The sequence below is a fragment of the Anser brachyrhynchus genome, assembly GCF_964034855.1.
Source record: "Anser brachyrhynchus genome assembly, chromosome: 4".
Classification (NCBI taxonomy): Eukaryota; Metazoa; Chordata; class Aves; order Anseriformes; family Anatidae; genus Anser; species Anser brachyrhynchus.
The window spans coordinates 7,072,953-7,096,378 of NC_137698.1; the positions used below are offsets into that span (position 1 = coordinate 7,072,953).

Genomic DNA, 23,426 nt, shown 5'->3' on the forward strand with positions numbered 1-23,426 from the left:
GTTCTTCATTTGCTAGCCTTGGGCAAAAGTGAAATGACTTGGCCTTACAGATGCTGTGGGTTAGAATAATAATTCTAGCCCTGCCAGCACATCATTTCAGTGGCTTACTTTACACATATTTTAAGTTTGTGAGTATGCAAGCACTAGATAAATGTGTGCTAAAAAGCTTTTGAAGATTGTAGCACCTTTCACCTTAAGGTGTGAGGCATAGTTACACGAATGTTTTTGAGCTGTAGCAGCATTTTGAACAGATTATTTTGCCCACCTTTTCATTCTGCCATCTCCAAGGCCAGAAGTCTTATGCTGCCTTCATATTATGCAATCAGCTGTATTAGTAGGATTGCTCATGTACTTCATCAGATCTGGGAACACATCCAGTCTTAAAAAGAATGACTTTGCAGAAAAAAAATATGTATTTATGTGTTCTAATCCAGTGCAGCTCCCTAGTCCATTTCTCAGTGCAGACAGCACGATGAAGGGCAAGAGAAAACAGGCAGAAAGAGCTGTGATAGCAGCTGCCTAGGACTGCAGAGTAGCAAAAGCATTTGCTTCTGACTTCGGCCTTTGATGACTGAAGTGCAAGGTCAATCAGTTTTGATGAAAACCTTTTTTATACCTGCATCTAATCTCATGAAGCTGTTGGGCTAAATTTGAATGCCTTCTTTTTAAGGAAATGTTCACATCTCCTTATTATTGGTATGGTGAAGGATATGAAGAAAGATATTTTTTTGGTACTGGTTCACAGTGGGAGATCAAGCCTATTTCCAAGGCCATGTGTTCCTAAGAAATACTTGATTTACTACTTACTCATCTTTTCCTCTGATGCTTCCAAAGTTTCTTGTGCTTGGCAAAGATTTGTCTTTTCAGTTATTATTGTGTAACACTAAAAGAAAAGAACATGTAAATGGTGTACAACTTTGTAATTATTTGTAACTGTTAAAACTGCATACACAGTTATTTGGCTGACCAGTAGTAAAAATATGCTGGATGTCATGAGTATAAAAGGGAGAAACAAGATTATCTTAATTAGGATGGGGAATTTTGTCATTATCATTCCTTTAAGAAATTCATTCTGTCTCATACTGAAAAGAGCTTTCATGATTAAACCTTTAATCAAAAGAGCAATTTGTGAATATGTTAACATATATTATCAAGCTCTGAAGTTACCACTATGACACTAGTCACCTGTCCAAGTTGCATTTAGCAAGGTGCACATAGCAGGGTTAAAGGCAGGTTAGTGAAGAGCAGAAAAGTTGCCAGAATGTTCTGCTGTTGTCCTGCTATGTCTGCTTCTACAGCTTCCAAAAAGTCATCTGGGGGCGAACGTGGGGGGAAGAAAGCCAACTGTCTTGGTAGATCTTTGTCATTTCCTCCTACCTTCTAGAAAACCAGTATGTGTAGATACCCTCTTTTGTTTGTTTTATGTTACAAACATTTCAAAATATATTTAAAGCGTCGTTATCGAATGTATGACTCATTTTCTGTCCTGTCCATGTCAGATAGGTTGCTTAGCTCTATCTTCACATTTCCTCTAATCCTAGATCTAGCTGAGGGCTCTAGTTGTGCTTGGCTGAAACCTTTAAATTATGCCTGCTAGGAACTGACCCGTCAGGCCATGCGGGAGGTGGAGATCACTGGGCTCATGGAGCGTAGCATCATTCACTGTAATTTGGGGAGATCTAAAAGAGGCTGAGATGGAAGCTGTTATTCTTATGTACTGTTGGTATTTTTGTAGCTTTGAAAGGCTTCCTGAAGAGTTAGTGCCTTCAGGATATGGTGTTGATGCAGAATGAAGGAGAACCATGCTCCCAAGGTGCCTGTGCCTGTTGTCTTAAAGTGTAAGAACATTTCTGGATTCAAAATAAACTTTGTTCAAATAATAATACAGAATCACAGAATGGTTAAGGTTCGAAGGGACCTCTGGAGATCATCTAGTCCAACCCCCCTGTCAGGCAGGGTCACCTAGAGCACATTGCACAGGATCAGATCCAGGTGGGTTCTGAGTATCTCCAGAGAAGGAGACTCCACAACCTCCTGGGGCAACCTGTTCCAGTGCTCTGTCACCCTCACAGTAAAGAAGTGCCCTCCCATATTCAAGTGGAACTTCCTGTGTTGCAGTTTGTGCCCATTGCCTCTTGTTCTGTTCCTGGGCACCACCGAAGAGAGTCTGTCCTCATCCTGTTGACACCCTCCCTTCAGATATTTATACATAGGGATAAGATCCCCTCTCAGCCTTCTCTTTTCCAGCCTAAACAAGCTCAACTCCCTCAGCCTTTCCTCATAAGAGACATGCTCCAGTCCCCTAACCATCTTTGCAGCCCTCTGCTGGGCTCTCTCCAGGAGCTCCAGGTCTCTCTCTTGTACTGGGGAGCCCAGCACTGGACACGGCACTCCAGATGTGGCCTCTCCAGGGCTGAGAAGTGGGGCAGGATCCCACGGGCCTTCTTCGCCCCAGGGGCCCTTTGCTGGCTCACGGTTAACCTGTCATCTACCAGGACTTCCAGATCCTTCTCCACAGGGCTGCTTTCCAGCAGGCCAGCCCCCAACCTGCCCTGGTGCTGGACCCTGCATTCGCCTCTGCTGAGCTTCATGGGGTTCCCCTCAGCCCAACTCTCCAGCCTGTCCAGGTCTCTCTGAATGGCAGCACAGCCTTGTGGTGGATCAGCCACTCCTCCTGGTTTTGTGTCAACAGCAGCCTTGCTGCGGGTGTGCTCTGTCCTTCAGCCAGGTTGCTGATGAAGAAGCTGAACAGGGCTGGGCCCAGTAGTGACCCCCTGAGGACACCGCTAGCTACAGGCTTCCAACTAGACTGTGCCGCTGAACACAACCCTATGAGCTCTGCCAGCCAGCCAGTTCTCAACCTACCTCACTGTCTCCTGTCATTAATTTTCAAAATAGTTTAGTGTTTTGCTGTATTATTGCAAACACTTATTTTTCTACTCTTATATATGCATTTGTATTCATGCACATGATTTCTGTGAGAAGGGTTGGGTGTTCCTTGACAAAATAAAACACAAAGCACACGAGTAGAAATTATCGAGGTATACATGTAGCTGAGTGTGCTTGCTGTGCAGTCCATTCAATTTTTCCCGCTGTTGGAAGACCAGCTTGACAGTATCTAACATTTTGGTTCACGTTAGCAAAGTATTGTTTCTATTTCACAATTGTACAGAAGAAATGGATCGTGCAAAAGATACCTCCGAACTAGTAAAATATGCATGAGAAATTTTAATGAAAAAGGGGTGCAGAAGGAAGGAATAACACACACAGTCCATGGAGAATAACATCTCTAGTTTAGCACTGGGGTATTTTGTTTTCTCTGTGAGTCACTGCTCTTCTGTGATTCAGCATGACACATGAAGCGCAGGCAGAGCGGTAGGTTGTTCTGGAAAAGCCTGTTGCGTGGGGGGGGTCTGTTTGTTTGTTTTCTCTCTTGGCCAACTGTTTTATTTCTGGCTCAGCTGAATTACAGCCTGGGCTCTGCAAAGCAGGGCAAGGAGGAGAGGCTTTCTGGAAGGGTAGCAATCATGAAAAAAAGTTGGGAATTTGCTTACAGGAGGACCGTTTTGATAAGGAAGATTTGAAAATCCAGCAATTCTAATTAGGAAAAAAAATCAAGAATCCAAGTAGAAATTCTCTTCTGTAGAAGCTTGTTTCTATTAACCTTTGCCATAATCTTTGGTTGTTTGGCAGTTTCCAGGGCTTGCTGCTGTTTGTCTGAAGGCTGTGAGATCCTGTCCTCCCAAGGCCCAGAAGTTCGGGATTTCATATTTTATATCTCTGGATTTGCTTCTCTAGATTACTGTAGAATGTTTTTCTATATTTTGTGTTGAAGGCTATTATTTAACATGAAATCACATTTAGGCAGGAGCAAACTCATATTTACAAAGTGCTGAAAATTAAAGTCCTGTATTTGTCAAACTGGTAAAGCATATGTAACAGCTGCATACAGCTGAAAACTTTGCTTCTCCCCAGCCCGCACTTCAGCAAGCAGCTAAAGAAAAAATAAGTCAGAGTTGCTTTGCATTTTTTTTAACTAAAATATTCAGATAGGCTGCTCATCTGCTGAGGTTTGGTAATAGGAGTATTATGCTTCACTTGCAGGAAAAGATGGCAGCCCGATTTTCCTCCATGTGCATGGAGCACTCTTTGGCCTCTCTGTCCTTCTAGGTAGTGGGCCCTATAGAATCTGAAAAAGAGCCAAATCCTGCTAATAGAAGTCTATTTTCCATGGTTGTATAAAGAATAAGATAAAGATTTTTTTTAAAAAAAGAACTTTTCTGCTTTGAAATGGAAAGAAGAACCTATTTAGAAGCATTTTTTTTACCACTTCGTTATATCTTCTTTAAAAGCAGTACTTAACACTGGATGAAAAGAATACCGTAGAAAAAAAAATAATAGTCTAGACATTTTGAGCAGCTGCACTGATAATGAACATAATCAACTGTCTATCAGATTTTTCATTATAGACCCCAGTTTTCAGAAGTTAATGTAAAAATTTCTAAACAAAATGTACCATAAGTCTACATTTAGTCACAATTAATTATGAAGAGAAATGTATGCAAATTAGATTTCATTTGCCAATGGTTTGAATGGCAGCCTGTCAGCATTTGAGATCACTGCAGTTGCCAAAACTATATCCTATCTAATCTGAGAGTTTAAGTTATTTTATAACTTCCAGTCGTTTTAGACAATTCCATATACCATACCTGTGTCTGAGAATATACAGGAGGTGGGCCATATCTGGAACCAGCAATATATCCTTTGAGTGGGTTTGTAGGCTCTAGCTGCAGAGAACATTTCAGCTTCAAAATGTGCAGGAAGGTTGGAAGAGAAACAGTAGCATTTCCCTTGGATAAACCAAAGAAAGATGATACATTAGATTATGCTTTTTTTTCTTTTTCATGAATTTTCATCTGTTTCGTGCATGTAGCGAGAAATGGATGGAGCTGTTAAGTGGTTGTAAGTAGGCTCTGAAGGTGGCCCGTGAAATCATGGCTGGGACAGCAGGTCTTTTTTATAATGTTTGGTTGAGATATTTTTTTAAAAACTTGGTCATAATATTTAACAACAGTTTTTACTTATGTATTTTGCTTAACCGTGCTACTACTGTATGACTGCATCTTGTCCCTAAGGTTCTGCAAAATAGTGTACTGGTACTAGTCTCTTCGATACTACGTACAGCCCCATAACATAATACCTGTGTGTGAGTTACACGTAGAGATTCAGAGACTCTGCAGGTTGGTTTGTGTTACTTACAGGCATGCCGTGAGCCCATTGTGCTGCAGAGCCAGCACAGAAGTGATCGCGGAGATGCCTTGGTGTCTTCCCCGACACCTTGTATTTCCTCTTTTAAACCTTTCCGCCTGTTCTATTATTCGAACTACAGGAGACGTTGAATCAATACTGGAAAATAACATGGTGAATGGATGTTAATGCAGGGTCTGTTCTGCTTTTTCTTCAGCCATCAGGTGAAATTTCAGAGCTGTTTTGTGAAGTTTACACCATTTATCATCAGCTTTTTTTTTTGCAGCAGGTTTGATTTTTGTTCTCCAGCTTGTCCAGCAGTGAGGCGAGGGAATTGTAACATCTGTGTGCCATATCCTGGGCCTCCATTCCAGGAAAATATGTCTCCTGGATATATCTGCTGCCTGATAATGGCAAGCTGGAAGAATCTCTGGCCTTGATTCCACAAATGGCTCGTCTGCTGGTGCTGAGAAGCACTGCTGAGGGCAGGACAACCCAGCACACTAGCACTCTTATCTGGTTATTATGGTATTTTGTCTTTATGTGAGCGTTAATCAAACAGAAGCAAGTGACAGGAGGAGGTAACACTTGCCGTCTCCCCAGGATTAATGTTTTAAATGCGACTTCTTTAGGCTCCTGTGAGCATGGGGCCAGTACCGTGCTGGATCTTTGCCAACGAGGAAGGCTAAATTCAGAAGTGCCTTTCAGACGTAGGGTCACCAGGTGCTGGGATTTGGAATGAGGCTGTCTGCTACCTCGTGGGGTGCCCACTTCCCTGCCAGAATGAACGATCGTGAAAGATACAGCATTTTAACTTAATGATTGCTGGGCTTCAAGGGTGGCAAATAAATCTGCACAAAGCAAAACAAATTGCATAGAATTGACCTGAAGGGGGGAAAAAAGAGAAGAGCCTCTAGATGTCATCTGGATAAAGTCTTTCCCATCCTAGATGCCTTTAATAGGCCTGATAAGGATTTGTCAGATCTGTGAAGCATATTTTTAATTCCATTGCTACTTCTACTTTACGCATTTACAAGCATGTTCTTAGTCCTGTTTTGTTCTTGCTATAGTTGGCTTTTGACAGGGGAAGCCAGGACAGTTCTGCATTAAATTACTAGTGATAGGAGAAGAGATGTTTTGCTTCCTGACTTGAGGTGATAGATGGCCATCATGCTGGTTGTCCTTGAACATGGAAAAGTCATCAGTGATTTAAAAGCAAGAAGAAGACAGTCGTTACAGAAGTAAACAACTTATTTTAGAAAGCAGCAATATGGAGTAATTTCAATTTCTGTAACATTTATTTAGGTATAATTTTAAATAAATATCTAAAATAATGATATTTCGCACTTGTGCTGTCAAAACTGCATACAGGTTGTTTTGTGTTTTTGTTGCACATGCTTTTCATTCATGGTCAGTGTCTTTAATGGTACAAAGGGGTTTCATGGTGCAGAGGTGGTGACAAAAGGCTCTTAATTTTTCTTTGAAAGCAACACTGTTCATGTGCAGTGAAAATGATCATGACAGAGGAATTTGTACATTTCATCTAATGATTTTGTTTACATCCGTGCAGCAGAACAGGCCTTGTGAGGATGTATTTGATAGGCATGCTTTGGGGGTTTTCAGAAATCATACAATTTACATTTGAAGTTGCTAAGGGGAAAGATAATTCTTGTTTACCAGGGAGATGATGTTCAGAAGATCACAAATCTGTAATTTGGAAGCAGTTCTGCCTTTCTTCGTTCTTTCTCCTACTCTTCTCACATACCACATTGTCTGGTGTCCGTAAGCAGCCTGTGTATGCTGCAGTTAGTGTGTGCAAGGTTGTTTGTTGCAAGCAACCATTGTATTGCTTTTTTTTCTTTTTCTGAGCTCATTGAATCGTAAAGCACAGCGGAAGAAATTTCCCACAAGCTACAAGGTGATTACTGTAATGAATTGCAACTTTACAGTATTCCTCTCCATGCAATTATGGGGTGGAGGAAAAAAGTACTGCTTCTAGTGTTGTCTCTACAGAAATCTGCCAGCAGAGCAGGGGCTGATTTCATGAATGATGCATTTTGGATGAAACATTTTTTGAAAGCTAGAACTAAATGTGGTGTTTCTGATAATACCATAACAGGTGCTGTTATTTTCTTCCAACAGTTACCCTGCTGTATGTGAATTCCTCCAGCACAATAACTTGTTATCTATACTTCGAGCTCATGAAGCCCAGGATGCTGGGTAAGTGCATGTGGAGAGGGAAAGGGGGCACTAATAATGAATAATGGCTCGTTGTTGTCAGACATGGCAAGGAAAAAAAGAATAACTGAGTGAGAGTGAACTGGAAAACTTAATTTTAATTTGCAACAGCTCTTGCTTTTCATTAAAGATACAAAAGCATACACTGGCATTAGAATGTGCAGTCTTTTACATGATTGCTACTGAGTTACGGGACTTAATGAATCCTCATATATCCCACTTAGCCTTAGCAATTTTAAGTGGCATACAGTGACCCGAAGTGATTTGGTTGCCAAGTGTTGGAGGGAAAACTAATTCAGCTCAGCAAAAGAAATTTTGCAAGTGTGGCTGAGACTTCTGACACACAGACTGCCACAATGCCTAGGAAGAGATTTAGCTTCTGATGGTCAGAACTGTTTTCTCTCAATACGTACATGAATGAAACTTCTGGGCCTGCTGGTTTTACATTTTAGCAAGAAAATAATCTAAGGGAACTCAAAATGGCCACAAATTATTTTTGTGCAAGAGTATCAGTAACGAATTTAAGGAGTCTTATTAAAGATACTGTGTGCAAAAACAATCCAGGTCAGGTACTGGGTATTGTTGATAGTTTGGTCATGAAACTATTGCCAGTGTAAAGACAGCATTTCTTTCTGCCACTTCAAAAAAAAAAAGAAAAATCAAAAAATTTTCTCTTTGGGGAAATGTACCATACTTGTGAGATTATAATGAAGGATTGGTACCTGAATAAATAGTTTTGCATATCTTGCATAAATTACTAATGTGTTTATTGTGTTTATTTGGAGGTAGAAACTTCAGCCAATCAGAAGAGTAATGAAAGATAAAGTAACAAGTTTATAGGAATGAGGTCGATACTCACTGCGCATATAAAAAGCTGTTCTGAATGCTTGAATTATCACATACTTAAAAACCTCAATGCAATTAAAAGCAATCTATTACTCTGCCAAAAATAACTGGCATAAAATACCCAAGGGTAATGAAATTTCATTTTTATTGTATTGCTTTCCAATAAATGGTGAAAAATAAAATTTTGTAAAAGGGATTGCACTGAGACTGTACAATGGTTTCAGTGCAACTATTGTGGATGGTTGCCAGACTCTTCAGTTTCTTGTCACTGAGGACTAAAGAGGAGTATTTAGTGTTACTTGTCTCTAAGTAAGACAAAAGTACTTCTTGGTTGGTTTGCTTCCAGTTACTTGCAGGTTTAATGCTTGACCGATTGTATGTTGCTCTGTTGGACCAGTAAGCCTTTTATTTTACAAAAGGCAGCAAGGTTAAGTAATGAAAATATGCAAGCATTAATAAGGTGGCTAATAGACCAAATTAGATTAGACATAGCACCGAAAATATCTGACCCTTTGTTTCCCCTTCCTTTCTCATGCTTTCTACCCTGGCCTTGCCTTCACTTGCACGTGCAGGGGGGCAAGCAGCTGGGAGGTCATGGGAGGACATGCCCTTCCCTTCGGTACAGTCACCTCTGAGGCACATGCTGGTGCTAGCCTTTACTCGCAGTCCTGTGGAAGGCAAAGCCCTGGGAGCATCCCAGGGCGTGCACATGTGCAGGCCACCTGACTCCGGAGATGGGCACTGAGCAAATCCGTAACAAAAAAACAACCTCTGCCATGCTAAATTGCAGACAGAGGTGTACTTTTGAGTATGGTGTGGTTCCCTCGCCACTCCAAGTGGAAATAATGAATAAATCTGCAGGAAGAATCTTTTTTCTTGTGATTTTAAAAAGCATATATGCATGCTTTCTGTCTTGGCATTTGTAAAACCCAGTGCAGTAATTTACCAGGTTTTTTTTGCACTGCGTTTGGTCAGTGACAAGTGCACTTTCAACACAGGACACTAATACCTTCTCTTTCCTTTAGGTATCGTATGTACAGGAAAAGCCAAACAACAGGCTTCCCTTCACTAATCACAATTTTTTCAGCACCAAACTATCTAGATGTATACAATAACAAAGGTAAGATTTAATTCCTGTTAATATACAGTAGACTGTACTTCTCTTTACTCAAATGTTTTACATTGTTTTTCCTTTTCTCTTCTCTCTTTATTACTTCATGTCCATTTCTTTCCTCTATTTATTAGTTCATGCCCATTCAATTTATTACATAATGCAAATCTAATTAAATTTATTACAGGCAGATGTGCGCCTCTGAATATACTGTAGATTCTAATATGCCTTAGGATATTTCTGTATTTTGACTGCAAGTTATTAAGTAAACGTTATACAGGAAACAAAATTAAAAACAGCTCTATTAACTAAGGGAAGTATATTATGAAATGCTGTGGTTGAGGTGTTTGGAGACCAGTGCTCCTTATAATTAATTGTTTGTCCCTTTGCTCCTCCCCTTAAAATTAATGGGGTTTGTACACACAAACCCTCTACCCAGCTAACAAACATTGACAGAGCATCAGTGGATAAGGAGTGGAATACCTGTGTTTTGTTTATTAATCATTTGAAAACTATTATGTAGGAAATAAAATATCATTAGCCAAAAATAAGTTGTTGCATGAATTAGCAGGTCACTGGTCACTCTGTAAAGAGTCCATTAAATACAAGTGCTTGCAGCTTCTCTCAAAATCTTCTCTAACGAACTGGAAAAATAAAATCGTGTTTCTAAAAATAACACTTTCTAATAAATCTGTCCTCCTATATCTTGAAATGAGCAATAATATCTCCTTTCTCCTATTCCTAGTAAAGGTAATGTTATTGTGTTTATGAGAAAAGGAAAATATTTTTTTCCCAGTGGTATTATTGAAAGCAGTTTCATTGCAGAGAGATCAATCTTTCTTGAACAGAGACATTTTTAATTTGGATACTTGCCTGCAAAGGGAGTAAGCTTTTTTTTTTTTTTTTTTCTCCCAAAAGAAAGCTTCCTCAGGCATAATTTTGTATTATAAAACCTTTAACCTAAAAGGTGTTATTCCGCGAACTGTGTGCATGGGGAGAAAACAGTTCAGATAATTCACTGTTAGGTAATGGGTTTTGTACACTTAGTTCTCAAAACGAATGTTAACTTGTGGAAAAAATAATGAGAGTATTCTGTAAAAACAACAAAAAAAAAACAACAAAAAACACTATCCAAGTAGAGCTTTCAGTAGCTATTTTTGTAAAAGTAAATAGTATAGGGACTTGTTAGCAACACAAGAAGAGCAGAATGAAACAAGGAATGTGTTAACTTTCTTGGCAGCATCGTTGTTCTTGGTGGAAAAGTGTTTGCTTTCTGAGTTGGCTGCTTTGGGTAGAGCACAGGCCGATGACAGGTCTGTAGAAGTAATCTGACATAAAGCATTTGCCTCTTGTTTCATAATACGTGAAGGCAGTTCTATGCACATGAAGGCAATGAGTGAACAACATGAGATTTTGTCATGTCAGCAAATGTTAATTATAAAGTAATGATTTATAATATTCAAAATCTTGAATTTTAAACCACAAAGTTTGGGTGGTAAAAAGAGCTGCCTTTCTGTTATCTCTGCTTCAGAGCAGAGTCATTTCACTTGTCTCGGGTCCTCTGCTGTGGCGGGCAGGCTTTAAAACTGGTGGAAAGTTTTTTCTGGTAAGAGGCTCAAGGCCAGCTTCTGAGAGGTAATGACTATCTGCGGTCACAAGTGAAGTTTGGATGCACTGCTGGGCATATCTGGTCTGAGTGAGCTCAGGCGAGATTGCAGCGGTGTGAGAGCAGTGCTGATGTGCCACTTTAATGTATCACTTTTTGTAAATGTAGAGGCTGACCTTTACTGGATTTCTAATGCGTTTCTGTTCAGTTTGACTGCCTCCTTTTCTCTCATTAGAAGTTTTAGATGCGTTATTTCATGAGACCGATTGCACTGTCTCTTGGCTTATAAAGTACATCATGCATATTTTTTCATGCTGCATCTTACTCGTGCATCTTCATCTGGATAGCATTTGGGTGCTTGCTTCCCCGTTCAAGAAAGAAAAACTCGGTCATCCTAAATCAGCTAAAACCAAACCAAAACAAAAAAACGGCCACTTGTTGACTTCCTTGATTTGCAGCAAATGAACTAGCAAAGAACACAGCTTCTGACGGACAGACTGATTTCAGTAAGTGAAGGAAGGCTTGTCCGTGCAGAGGTGTTACAGAACAATCGCTGTAGCTGACTCATTGTGCATTGGTGCAGAACCTGATTGATTTTTAAACCAAATCATTGGATTTTCAGTTACTGTCAGTTTTTGGAAAGGTAGTTACTGTCCTAGTAAGTGCCTGTCATTTCTAGAATACGTTCTTAGTACGCTTCTGGTTGTCACTTTAGCTAGTAAAATAACCCTACATAAATTCATGAGAGGCTCCATCTCCCACTGACATGAATGATGTGTTCCAGGGTCATTTTTAAATATGGTGTTGCTTAAAAAATAAAATGAAATTAAAAGCTGCAAGGGGCTAAGAATGCTCATTTTCTATCCTAGGTTGATAGTTCTTATACCCATTAAAGCACGTATACTTTTCTGTGTGTTTTCAGAGCACTTCAAGGACTGAGCTTGGCTGCCAGCTTTAAGGGTTTATTCAGTCCTCGCTGGAGGGCAATCACTGGATTCAGATAATCACTCAGAGTAGTAGATAGGGAACATTACTAGAGCAAAAGGGGATTCAGCAGGAATAGCTTGAGATAAGGTACCCAAAGAAGACCACGTTCAGCATATCTGCTGTTAATAATGCTGTTATGGACCCTTTGCATATGCTGTCACACAGTACTGATCGGCCATGGGAATGTCTTTTGGCTGGGACTGCTTGGATTCTGGCACTGAAGGGAGTTTTCTGTATCCCTTTGGTATCCCTTTGGCCATGGTGTCTCGAAGGCTGCCTGAGTAATTCATCTGTCATGTGGCTGCTGGTCCTGCTGCAACCCCAGCCCACCCACATACATGACTTCAGGTGCCAAAGTTAGGTTTTTCAATTAGGAGGCTACTGTCAGGGGTTCCTATTGTAGTTAATGGAGACAGATGCTTTCAGAGTATTCAAAGACTCAGAAATGACCTAGATATGTGGAGTCTAGTGCATCTCCTCTTTCCAACACTATCCTTCTTCATTATTGTTATTAATGCCTTCCATATTCGTTATAATGAAGAACATTGGCAAAGGTGAGGAATGTATACATACGTTTTTGGCAACTTCTGAGCTTCTGTTCATTGTTTCATAGCTTTCTCAAACCTCTGTGCATTATATTATTAAAAGTCATAAAGAAAAAAATACTTTAAGATAATTATTAAAACTTTTTACAAGAAATACAGGTACATTGATTATCTTCTAAGACTACTGTTGTTGGAGAGGATCAAAAATCTTCCTGCTGATCGTGGTAGTTGATTTTGTGATAGTTACTGGTGACTCTGAGGCCTCAGATTAAGGCTGTACTGGTCAAGAAACTTTGAGAAAGCTGCATAAGTACAGATTTACCTCTAGATTTTAGGGCGCCCACCATCAGGAGGAACTCTGTATAGCAACAGAGCAAGAGGTTGCCAGAACGTACTGCGTTGTGTGATCTATTGGCCTTGTACAGCTTTTAAACATTCATTCCCACATTGCAATTTTTAGTGTCTCTTCCTGCCTTAATTAGGGCTTGCTGTAATGCTCTTTGTGCCACAACAACAACAAAAAGATTTTAGAGAGGATCTAGAGTCAGGCAATTTATTTGTAAATTATTGCCAGTACTTAATATTTCAGTGTCTGGCTGTCACGTCAGTGTCATGCATGTATGTGCATGCTTTTTCGCTGAGTGAACAATTTTAACTAGCTGTCTAAAGACACAGACTATTATCTTTTGAACATTTTTAAAAGATTAGGTTTCACAGTGACGAGATAACCACCAGAGAATCCAAAGCTATTGAAAAAAATAACGCGGTGTCTCTTCCAACATTCTTCAAGGTACATGTGCTGCTGCTGAAAGGATGCAGATGATGGAAAGAAACAAAGGAAATGTGCAGGGGAGAGGGGGGGGGTTGGAAGACTACAAAAATCAAGAACAGATGTACATTGGTGTGCTTGTTAACAAATCCGATAAGTAACACATCAGTGAAGCGTGTGTAAAGTATCAGCATGTGGTATACTGTAGATATATGTTAAGAAATATACCTGATGCAAACGAATCTGATGGGAAAGTTATTTTCTTATTGGAAAAAGGCAGAGCAATGTACCTGGAAGGCAAGGATAATCTTTGAGAAATAACAGCACTTCAGGAGAACGAAAAGCTGTGCAACCTTCTGTTGGCCCTATCAGTTTTCTTGAATGCTTTATCACTGCTTTTGTGATGAGGCCTTCTCATGGAAAAAAAACCTTTTTAAGGGAACCTGCTGGGCTATCTTGGCCGTCTCATTGCCAACGCAGAGTTGTTTGTTACAAGTGATTTTTTTGTGGGCAATTCATAAAATCTTGAACACTGTGGCACTATTTCTTTTGAAGACAGAATTGTACGTGTAAAATAAAAACCTTCTGATTCCTGTAAGGGAAGATTTTCCAACTGCAATTAGCCCTACTTCGGTACTGTGTTATTTACATCATTACCTTGGCATTGTAAGGCTTTTTTTTTTTTTTTTTTTGCCTTTGACAATGTTTAAACTCTGTTAAGCATTTTGCTAACCCTTCTCCCCAACCTGTCTCCGGCAGAAAACACGGTGGTTACTTGGCAACTCTGCTGGAGGAGAGAGCGCTGCTCCCCGGTGCGCAGCTAGTGCTGGAGTTAACTTGGCACTAAATCAGAAATTGCAAGTCTTCTTTAAACGTGAAGAAGTTGAGACCTTTCACTGCTTTTATTTCCTAAATGCAGGATGGGTGTTCTGAAAAATGATGGGAAAATTAGTTAATTTGTTTGTGAAAATTACTTTGAGGTTGTTTACCTAAAAACGTATAGTTCATCGTAGGCTAATATTTCTGCCATGCTCAACTTTTTTCTTCTGACAGACATTTTTTCAATTACTGAACAATTACGCAGCAGTACTTGAAGCAGGTTGTGTAATGTACTTCAGTAATTCTGAACTACAGGTCGTACAGTTCAATGTTGTTAACTTTGCCTAAGGCCTTAATTCAGCTCCCAATATATAGGCTTTTAAAGTGCCATTTGAGATGCCAGAAGGATCTGACACCCACTCAGATCTGACAGGTATGACACAAGATGAGTGATCTAGGCTCATCTTTAACAGAGGGAGGCCAAGGAGATCCCCCAGGGGATCTCGGGTGGCACCAGGTGCTTATTTATTTCTAACCCTGAGAAGGTTAGAAGAGCTGTCTCTGTTCCTAGCTGAAGGAAGGAGGCTTCTCACCTGCCTATTTTTCACCACCTGTATGTCCAGCCATAGGTACCAAGGTAAAATGCTTAAAGCTAAACAGTATGAATGCCCCTTGTCTGCTGCATTAGTGTTTCATTTCATTCTAATGTGATTTCAGCATCCGATATCTCAGTTTACAAGCATTGGAAAGAGGTATAATGTCATTTGGGATATCTGCACATCTTCACTTTACAAAACATTGGCTTCTAAAACTCATTTACAAGAGCAAGTACCAAAATTACATTAAAATGTGTGTGGCTGTTTAGGAATAATAAAATAAGGTTCTTGCTCTGGTTTGTGATTATAGACTATAAAACTGTTACTGGTGGCTTAGTCTGCTAGCATCTGTCTGAGTACAGCTTTAGAAAGAGAAGTTTAGGGACTGGATAGCGAGGAACTAAACTTGGAAATTAAAGTTTGAGAGAGTTGGGTTTTCCTCAGTTACCAGTTTCATAATCAAAGGAACCCATCCCACTTTTTTATCTCCTCAACCAGCAACCATGTGGCCCGTAGTCATACAATCCTCAAACAATTCTTCCTCCTTCAGGGCCTTTGAGGTCTCCTGTAGCTACTTAGGCATTGGATTAATGTGGACTTCAGAACGAAGAAGAGGTGAAACGCCCAAACCTTTTCTGAGCCAACAAAGAAAGAACAGAGCTATGACCAGAAGAAAGCAAGGGACCAGAAAACCTCAGAGAAACTGCTGCTATACCAGAGAAGGACTTTTTTCTTGACCAAGCTAACATTTTCTTCTTCTGACTACAAAGCATCATACTAGTTATTTAATAAAAAAAAGTATTTTGTCTACATTATACATATAGAGTAAAGATTTAGAATTACAAATTCATAAAAGCATTTGTGACACTGATAACTAACCTACCTTATTTTATTCTCTTAAGAGTAGAGTTATTTTAGAAGACTTCCTTCTTTGTTATTACACTGCTCTATTGTACAGTGTTATTTTCCTTCAAGTGGCTCTTGAAGTCATTGGAGGACCTGTACAGGTCATTTGCAGAGGGGAAAAGTTTCTGAAATACTGTTGTTGGAACTTGCTTTAGTAGGATATTCAGGTATATAAATTAATAAGATGGTATGAAGATTTTTTTGGACAGTAATCTCAAAATAAATTATCTTCCTTCAGAACAAACCAACGAACCAAATAAAAGCCCTAAAACCATTTAATCTGATTTTTACCAACTGTTCTGTTTACAGATTGGTCCTTTTTAGAGGCTAGTTAATTTAAAAAAAAAATTATAAAATTGAATTATACAACTTTCACATAATTTAGAAATAAACTTGATGATAAATTGAAGAAATAGTGGAAAGGAAAAAAAACTCTACCTCAGCTCACTAAGATGATGAAGTTGAAGTTTTATTCCTAAATGAATCTTCACATCCATTAAATAGTCCTTTTTGTGTGGTTTTGATTCATTTTTACTATAAAGCCACAAGCTATTTATTTTTATTATGCAATTGTGTCACTGTAATGGAAGGAGAATGATTTTTGATCTGCCCTAGGTAATTTCAGCCAAAAAACGATGGAAATATTAAGAGCGTTGATACTAGTTCTCTCATTTTTGCTAATACCAGTATTAAACCATTTTTACTGAAAAGCAGAATGGCTGCCAAAAGAGACTGAATGGGCAAGAGTCAAATGTGGTTTATTTAAATGAAGGGTGTTTGGCAAAAGTTCATGTAAATGTTAGCAAATCAGCCACAAAATGGAAGACCTTTAGCAAGCTATTGAATTTTTGTACTAACCGACAATGTAGTGCATTACAAAAAAAAAGTTTATTGTCCAATTGAAACACTCTTTAGTCAATGGAAATAGATGAATAATTAAATTGATTGTTCACCCCCTTCAGTCAATGTTGTGATACACGGCATCTCCTATATTATTTGACATATTGCAGTCATACGACTTCATTGCCAGTACTGGTTGTTAAGGAATAACCAGCTGCAGAACTACGTTCCTCCTAGGTGAGGCACAAATGCAAAGGCAGGTGGGAAGGGGAAAACAAGGAATGATATATCTTCTAACCTGTATATTTGATGTGGTATATTTCTGACATACTCTTCATTCTTGCCGTTTCATTTATGATGGTATTATCATGCATGCTCCTTCTTTGAGTCATTTTTCTTTGACTGAAGCTGAGGAGAATCGTTCCCAGGGTCACAGGTTCCTAGTTTTCATTAGGATGGTTTAATTCAGAGCTTCAAAAGGCAAATTAAAGCCTATTTACATAGTTACATATGTATTGTCCAATACGTACAGCATGTTGTCTCCAGCATAAACAGTGTTTGATGACAGCTTGTCTACAGCTACAGAACTAGAATTGTGACATGATCAGGTCATTAACAGCAGAACACAGTGAAGTAATTTTAATGTGAAGGTAAGCACTTGAATGGGAATTATGTTCACAGCTATATGTAAATGCTAGTAGTGAGTTGACTAGTGAACTTGATTTTAAGTCCATTGAGCTGTCTTTTAAACTGAAAACCCACTTTTTTTTTCCAGTAATAAAAATGTAAGGCGCTAGCACCTTTTACAATGGATGTAACCTTCAGATGTATTGACTTAGTCCCGTGTTGATCAAAAATCTTGTCTGCAGTCCTGTACCTATATTATTTAGGAATTTTTATTTATGTTGGAGATAGTTATGAGTCCCTTCAGTTTTAGATGGTCATCTCAAAATTACCTTTCTCTCTATGAGCAAAGAAATATTTTCTCTTCTGTTCATAAATGGCTCTGTTCACATCCATGCAGAACATTTATTCTGTGCATGTGCATAATTCTAGAAACTACTGACTTTTAAAAAGCACAATCTGTAAATTAAATTATACGCTAATTACGTTAGAGATGCTGTTATCAGGTTGAGTCTTCAACTGCATTATTAAGATTTTACAAGAAGATTATCAAGGTTTCTGTGAGAAGACAAAAAATAAAATAAAAATTTTGAAGGAGTGGAGAAGGAAAGGATAAGATTTACTGCTTTACTCTTTCCCAAATGGGAGCAGATAGCCCATAAAGCAAACAATAGAAATCCGGCGCTCAGTGATTTTTATTGAAACACCATATTATTGAAAGCTCTCCCTCAATATATTCTTTTAAAGCCAACAAATAGACCTGTGATCCCAACACCTGTTGCACCCATCCCCATTCTGTGTTCTTCCAGGTGGTCTCAGTAAATGACCTGAAATTTTAGTCATCTACAGCAACCTAATAATTACAGCTATTAAAAAATAATAATTTCAAAGTGCATAGAAGTCTAGAAATGCTGTGGAACATGGTGTTAGCATAATGTTGGGCAAACTTTATGCTTCAGAAAACAAGCTTTGATAAGGGCAGTTATCTAGGTTTATTGTAGACTTCGTTTTATGTCATCTGTTGCTTTTTCATTGTTATTACTTTACCCCTTTCTAGCCAAATTGATATTTCCCCTTTCTCTCCTGCTTGCACTCTTGGCCGTCTTAATAATACCCAAGCACTGTTCATGCCTTACCTCCTCCATCAGACTTTCAGCTGCACTGGGCCTGGGTACCGCGTGGTCTCTTCTGGAAACAATTAGCTGTTTTTTTACTGATGTCCTTTGTGACACTTCGTTTTACTTTGTTCTGAGTATTGGATAGACAACTTAAAGTCAGTCAGGTCCTGTTTCAGGTATGAACCTGAAGTCCATTATCACGAGTTAGCACTGAACTTGACAAGGTGCTTTAAAAAGCTTATAGGTAGCTATGTCATAAATACCTATATTTCTGCCCATTAACAGGTGTAGTCTTTTTTTTTCCTTTTTCTGTTGACAGTTGTTGACAAGAATGATAGGATTTGTCTTATAGCATTTAAAATTCATATTGCTATGCATTTCTGTTATAGGGGACACAGTCTCATGTGCATATAGCTTAAATAATGTGAGAAGAAAGTATCGTGTGTTGTACATTAACCGTGAATGAAATATGTGGAAAATGTTCACTGAAAGAGCAGCATTCAAAATCTGAATGATAAACATTTTCATTTATTATCTCCAGTGTGGTTGTGAGGAGCTCAGATAACCGTGGAATGGAAGTCTGCCTGATTCCCTTGTGGTGGCAGATCCTAGAGCCTGTGTTCGCGTCTATTCAAAGAGTTATTAATTCACTTAACAATGCGTCTCAGTGCAAGGGAAAGCTGACAACACTGCTTTCAGCTTGGAAATGACTTGTGGCTTCTTTGAGGCTGTATCCTATCATAACTAGTGGTCAAGTGCTGCTGCTGGGTCAAGTGGTTGAAAGCTGGTCTTGCAGCCAGAAGGCTGTGATCACCACCAGCGCTACTGGTCTGGTAGCGAGTCGTACACGTTGCTGACATCTCTTTTGTTTCTTTTCCCCATTTTAGCTGCAGTATTGAAATACGAAAACAACGTTATGAATATCAGGCAGTTCAACTGCTCCCCGCATCCGTATTGGCTTCCGAATTTCATGGATGTGTTTACCTGGTCCTTGCCATTTGTGGGTGAGAAAGGTATGTGAATCTGCTGTGTTCATAGAAGCTGCAGAATGGTTTGCAAGTCACTGTGCATGTGGCCTAGTTTATTTGAACTGGCAAGAATAATTTGAAGACAGATCATTTGCTTTTGAGGACAAATTGGAAGAAACAGGCCATAGGGACAAGCAATTACCAATGGTTAGTCACACTTGTCATGTTTTTGATTTCCACTTTTTCCAGGCTATGATATTGTTTCTGCAGTGGAAATAGGTTTTTGTGGCATTGCAGGCCAGAGGTGAATTCACTGAATAAAATTCTTACTGCTTGTTACTTTACAAGCTTTTGGGAATTCCCATGGATGTTGTTCAGTGCTTGAAGGACACAGCACATCAGACTTCACTACATAATGGTTTCAGCCTTAGCTCGCTGACCTGTCTCAATAAGATGATGATGGGTTGCTTTTTTGTCAGTAAATACAGAGCTGGTGATGCTAAGACCTGCTCTGGTTTACTGTTCCTTGAGAGCAGAGGGATGTCCAAAAGGAAAATCTGCTTCTCAGCCCTGTCTCCACCCAGAGTGTATGGTGCCTCAGAGGACTCGCCCTAAAACATAGTGGATGTTTTATTGAAACATAATGCTCCTGATCTTGCCTGAAGACAACTTCATGCTATGAATGGCAAGCACATAAAAGGCATGAAAAAAACTTTAGTCTAACGTATTAAATGAATACATAGTGCAAACTGCTTAAACTCCAAGTCATTTTATTCAAGTCCTGAGATGAGACTTGCTTTGATCCATCCATTATAGTACGTTGCTGCAACAGCAATTACTGCCAGAAAACTATAATAAACTCATAAAAGCTGCTTGGAAAAACAGTTCTCTCTTAATAAGCAACTGTCGAAGTACAGCCAGCTCTGGCTCTTACCTGCAGTCATGACCAGCTTTGTTTGCAGCTACTCTTTTGTACTAGGAAAGCTGCTGGTGACATGCCTGAGGCCTCTGTGAGCAGAACAGATAGACAATAAAGCGGGGATTAACGAAGAAGAGACAGCTGTTTCCACTAATGGAGACATTACATAATCCATGCTGATGCATGTTTCAGACTTGTGAGGCAGATAAAACACTTTCATTTCGTTCGGCCATAAATTCAGTCAGGCCCTGTTCTTAGGACAAGCCTGTTCTCGTGACACACTGCAGTTCTGTGAGATGCTCTGTAAGATCATTTCCCATAGGTGGCCTCCTCAGTTGAGGCTGCAGAATGGATAGTCAAGATTCAGTGAGATCCCAAGGCCATGAACACCCTTTTTGGTCTTTTTTTCTTTTCTTTTTTTTCCCCGTGTCTTCTCAGCAGTCATTCTTGCCAATTGCTTGGAAACTTTGAAGCCCCAAGAAGGGAAAGAGGAAGTAAAATTAGTGTTTTCCCTTTTTCTGCAAAACAAAACTCACTGGGTGTAAGTCGACGTTCTACACAGCTTTTTATTTATTTCTTCTTCTATAGATGTTTTTTTTATTCCTCAAAGGCCAACCAAGGTAGGAAGCAGTTAGTAACACTGGTCAGTGTTAGTGTGGAAAGTCTTTCCACTAATACTGTCAAAGGAAAATGTTAAATCCTTCACTAATTTAGGAAAAATATGGCTTTGCCCTGCCCTTCAAATGTTTCAAACATCATAGTTGTCACAGAAGAGAATTTTAACAAACACTTGATTTAAAAAATTAAACTTTCAATCTGTGTAGCTAGTGCAAGTCTAGACATGCCGGGTAACAGTTTTAATGGTGCTTACTACATGTAGATGTAGTGGAGTTTTTATCAATTTGCTAATGATTTTACATTTTACCTCATAACTTTGGCTTTTGATCTCTGAATTCCATTTATTTGATTGTGATTTTTTTTCCCTGCTGTTCTCACTCTGTGTGCCCTCTGGTTCACGTCTCACTCTTGCCGTTTCCAAATGGGCTGGGATTAGGGGTAGCCTGATGCTGACCTTTGCATGCCTGAGTTGCAAAGTAAGCAAGCTGAACATATTCTGAATTTACCAATAATGACATTTGTATTGGTGCTATTTGTCCTAGATTTCTAGGGATGCTGTCCCTTTATAGATATCTCAAAAGGTTTAATATTTTTTGAACAAAAACTACAGTGTCTAAAACCTCTGTAGAAATGAAAGCTTCTGGACATCCTTCTTGCTGTAACTTTTTGATTTGGATTGGTATTCCATTTGCTATGCAGGGAATTCAAATCCTACTGCAATGTAGCAGCAAGAGAAGAGCAGTCAATTCTAACTTGACTGAAAATCAAAAATTGACAGAGGGGGAGAAAACAAAAGTTAGGTACTTGGTTGGCAGTCGCAAAAAGAGAGATTGTAAACACTTTTTTAGAAAAAAAATATTTGTTGCAGTGATTGGTATATTTGGAACAATTTTTATGTAAAATTATAGACTGCCCTTTTAAAAACTACACCAGACAGTTCATGCTTATATTACTACATGCATAAAATAAGGTCCATGTTTAAAAAGCGAATGCCATTTGTGTGCTGAATTTTCATTAATGTTACTACAGCTAGAGTTTGCTCTCTGACTGACCAGGGAAGCCTGACATCAACATCTTGCATTTTGTTTTCCATTTCAGTGACAGAGATGCTGGTAAATGTGCTGAACATCTGCTCAGATGATGAATTAGGGACAGAGGAAGATGGTTTTGATGGTAAGAGCCTCCTGCCCTTGGTTGAGATTGTTTGCCTTGAAACTACTTTAAAAGGTTTATTTACTAACCCTGGGATAATTTTCTGGGTCCCATTTAAGTTCTGTGCTGCTGAAAGCAACTGTTGTGCTGGACTCCAATGGATTTGCTTACTGCATGTGTTGGAAAGAATTAATGGAAATTTTGCCCTGTTCTAACCCTAGCCAAAAGTACAAATCTTTCCTTGGTCTCACTCCTTTGGTTTTGATTTTAAAAAATAAACTAAAAATTTCCCCTCCATGAAATCTCGGTTGTGATGTCATGAGGGGATACGGTGTTGATTTTATGCATAATATGCCAGCAATTCCTATAGAAAGTACAATTATATCAATTAAATTATCTTTTTACGATAAAGTCAGCATCTTGCAGAGCTCATTCCAAAATGTAGACGCTGTACCTTTGGAAGAATTGTACTTGAAATATTTTGTTCGTCACATCTTTTAATGCACTTGTGTATTTAAAAGGCTTTAAGAATCCATTTAATCAATAAAAATCAACCTGTACAGATGCAGAGAATGTTCTGACCTGACATTTCTGCTACGAAGAAAGGAACGTTCACTTCTGTTATCACTTGGGCTGGAATTTATATGATGATAAGTTGCCATGTTCCTGTTGGTTTGATGGTAAAGGACACTTTATATCTTGCAATTTGGAATTTCTTGGAAGTAAATTTATTTCATTAGCCATTACTTATTCTTGCACAGCTTAACAGAAAATTGCAGCTCTCCAGAATATTCCTTTTCAATCGAGCAAAACTGAAAAAAAAAAAAACCATGCATCGCTGCTGTTCTTACTATGGATGCTTTCAATATTTAAAAAATAAAAATAAAAATCTAGAGAACAGGAATTTATTTAGGTTTTAATATGGAAAAATAGGACTACCAAGCAACCACTAGAAATATTCTCATGATGTCTGTAGGTAGAATGATAGAATGGGGAGAATGAAGAGCTATCAAGTAAGACAAATATTTAATGAAATTATAATTAATAATTAAAGTTCCTTCTCAGAGCCTTTATTCTTAATCTTTAGAAGAGGAAGTTAAATCATGGATTTTGACATGTTTCCTTTACGATGGGAAAGAAGGATACGGATTATAGCACTTTGCATTTACTCCGAAAAGCCAATTGGATTCCCCTGTTCTGTAGCCGCCACAGTGTGGACGTGAACAATTATCTTGCAGGACTTGGGACAAAGACTGGATGTACTGAAACCAGTAATCAGTGCAAAGAAGAAAACACCTGTTTGAATATTGTGCCTGAATTTTTTCTCATGAAATTTAAATAAGTAGCTACTGTGTAATTAAAGCAGTGTGTGAAACAGCACAGAGGCATACAATGAGTAAAAACTGTGTCAAATTAAATACAGTAGCAGGAAAACCATGTGCTTAAAATCCTTGGCTCAAGAAAGCACTTAAGCATGGGCTGAAATTTCACTGAATTCGTTGCCAAAGCAAAGGTTT

The 23,426-nt window shown here is 38.9% G+C and overlaps 1 protein-coding gene across 6 annotated transcripts in view; it reads left to right on the forward strand.

Annotated features, from left to right (window-relative positions):
* Positions 1-23,426, forward strand: part of PPP3CA (protein phosphatase 3 catalytic subunit alpha) — a 287,540-nt gene that overhangs the window by 244,855 nt on the left and 19,259 nt on the right. For all 6 annotated transcript variants that reach the window (XM_080590673.1, XM_080590674.1, XM_080590677.1 and 3 more), the window contains 4 exons: positions 7,390-7,467; positions 9,357-9,451; positions 19,140-19,265; positions 21,856-21,930. In XM_080590673.1, the coding sequence (XP_080446799.1) occupies positions 7,390-7,467; positions 9,357-9,451; positions 19,140-19,265; positions 21,856-21,930 (374 nt within the window). The remainder of the gene's footprint in view (positions 1-7,389; positions 7,468-9,356; positions 9,452-19,139; positions 19,266-21,855; positions 21,931-23,426) is intronic.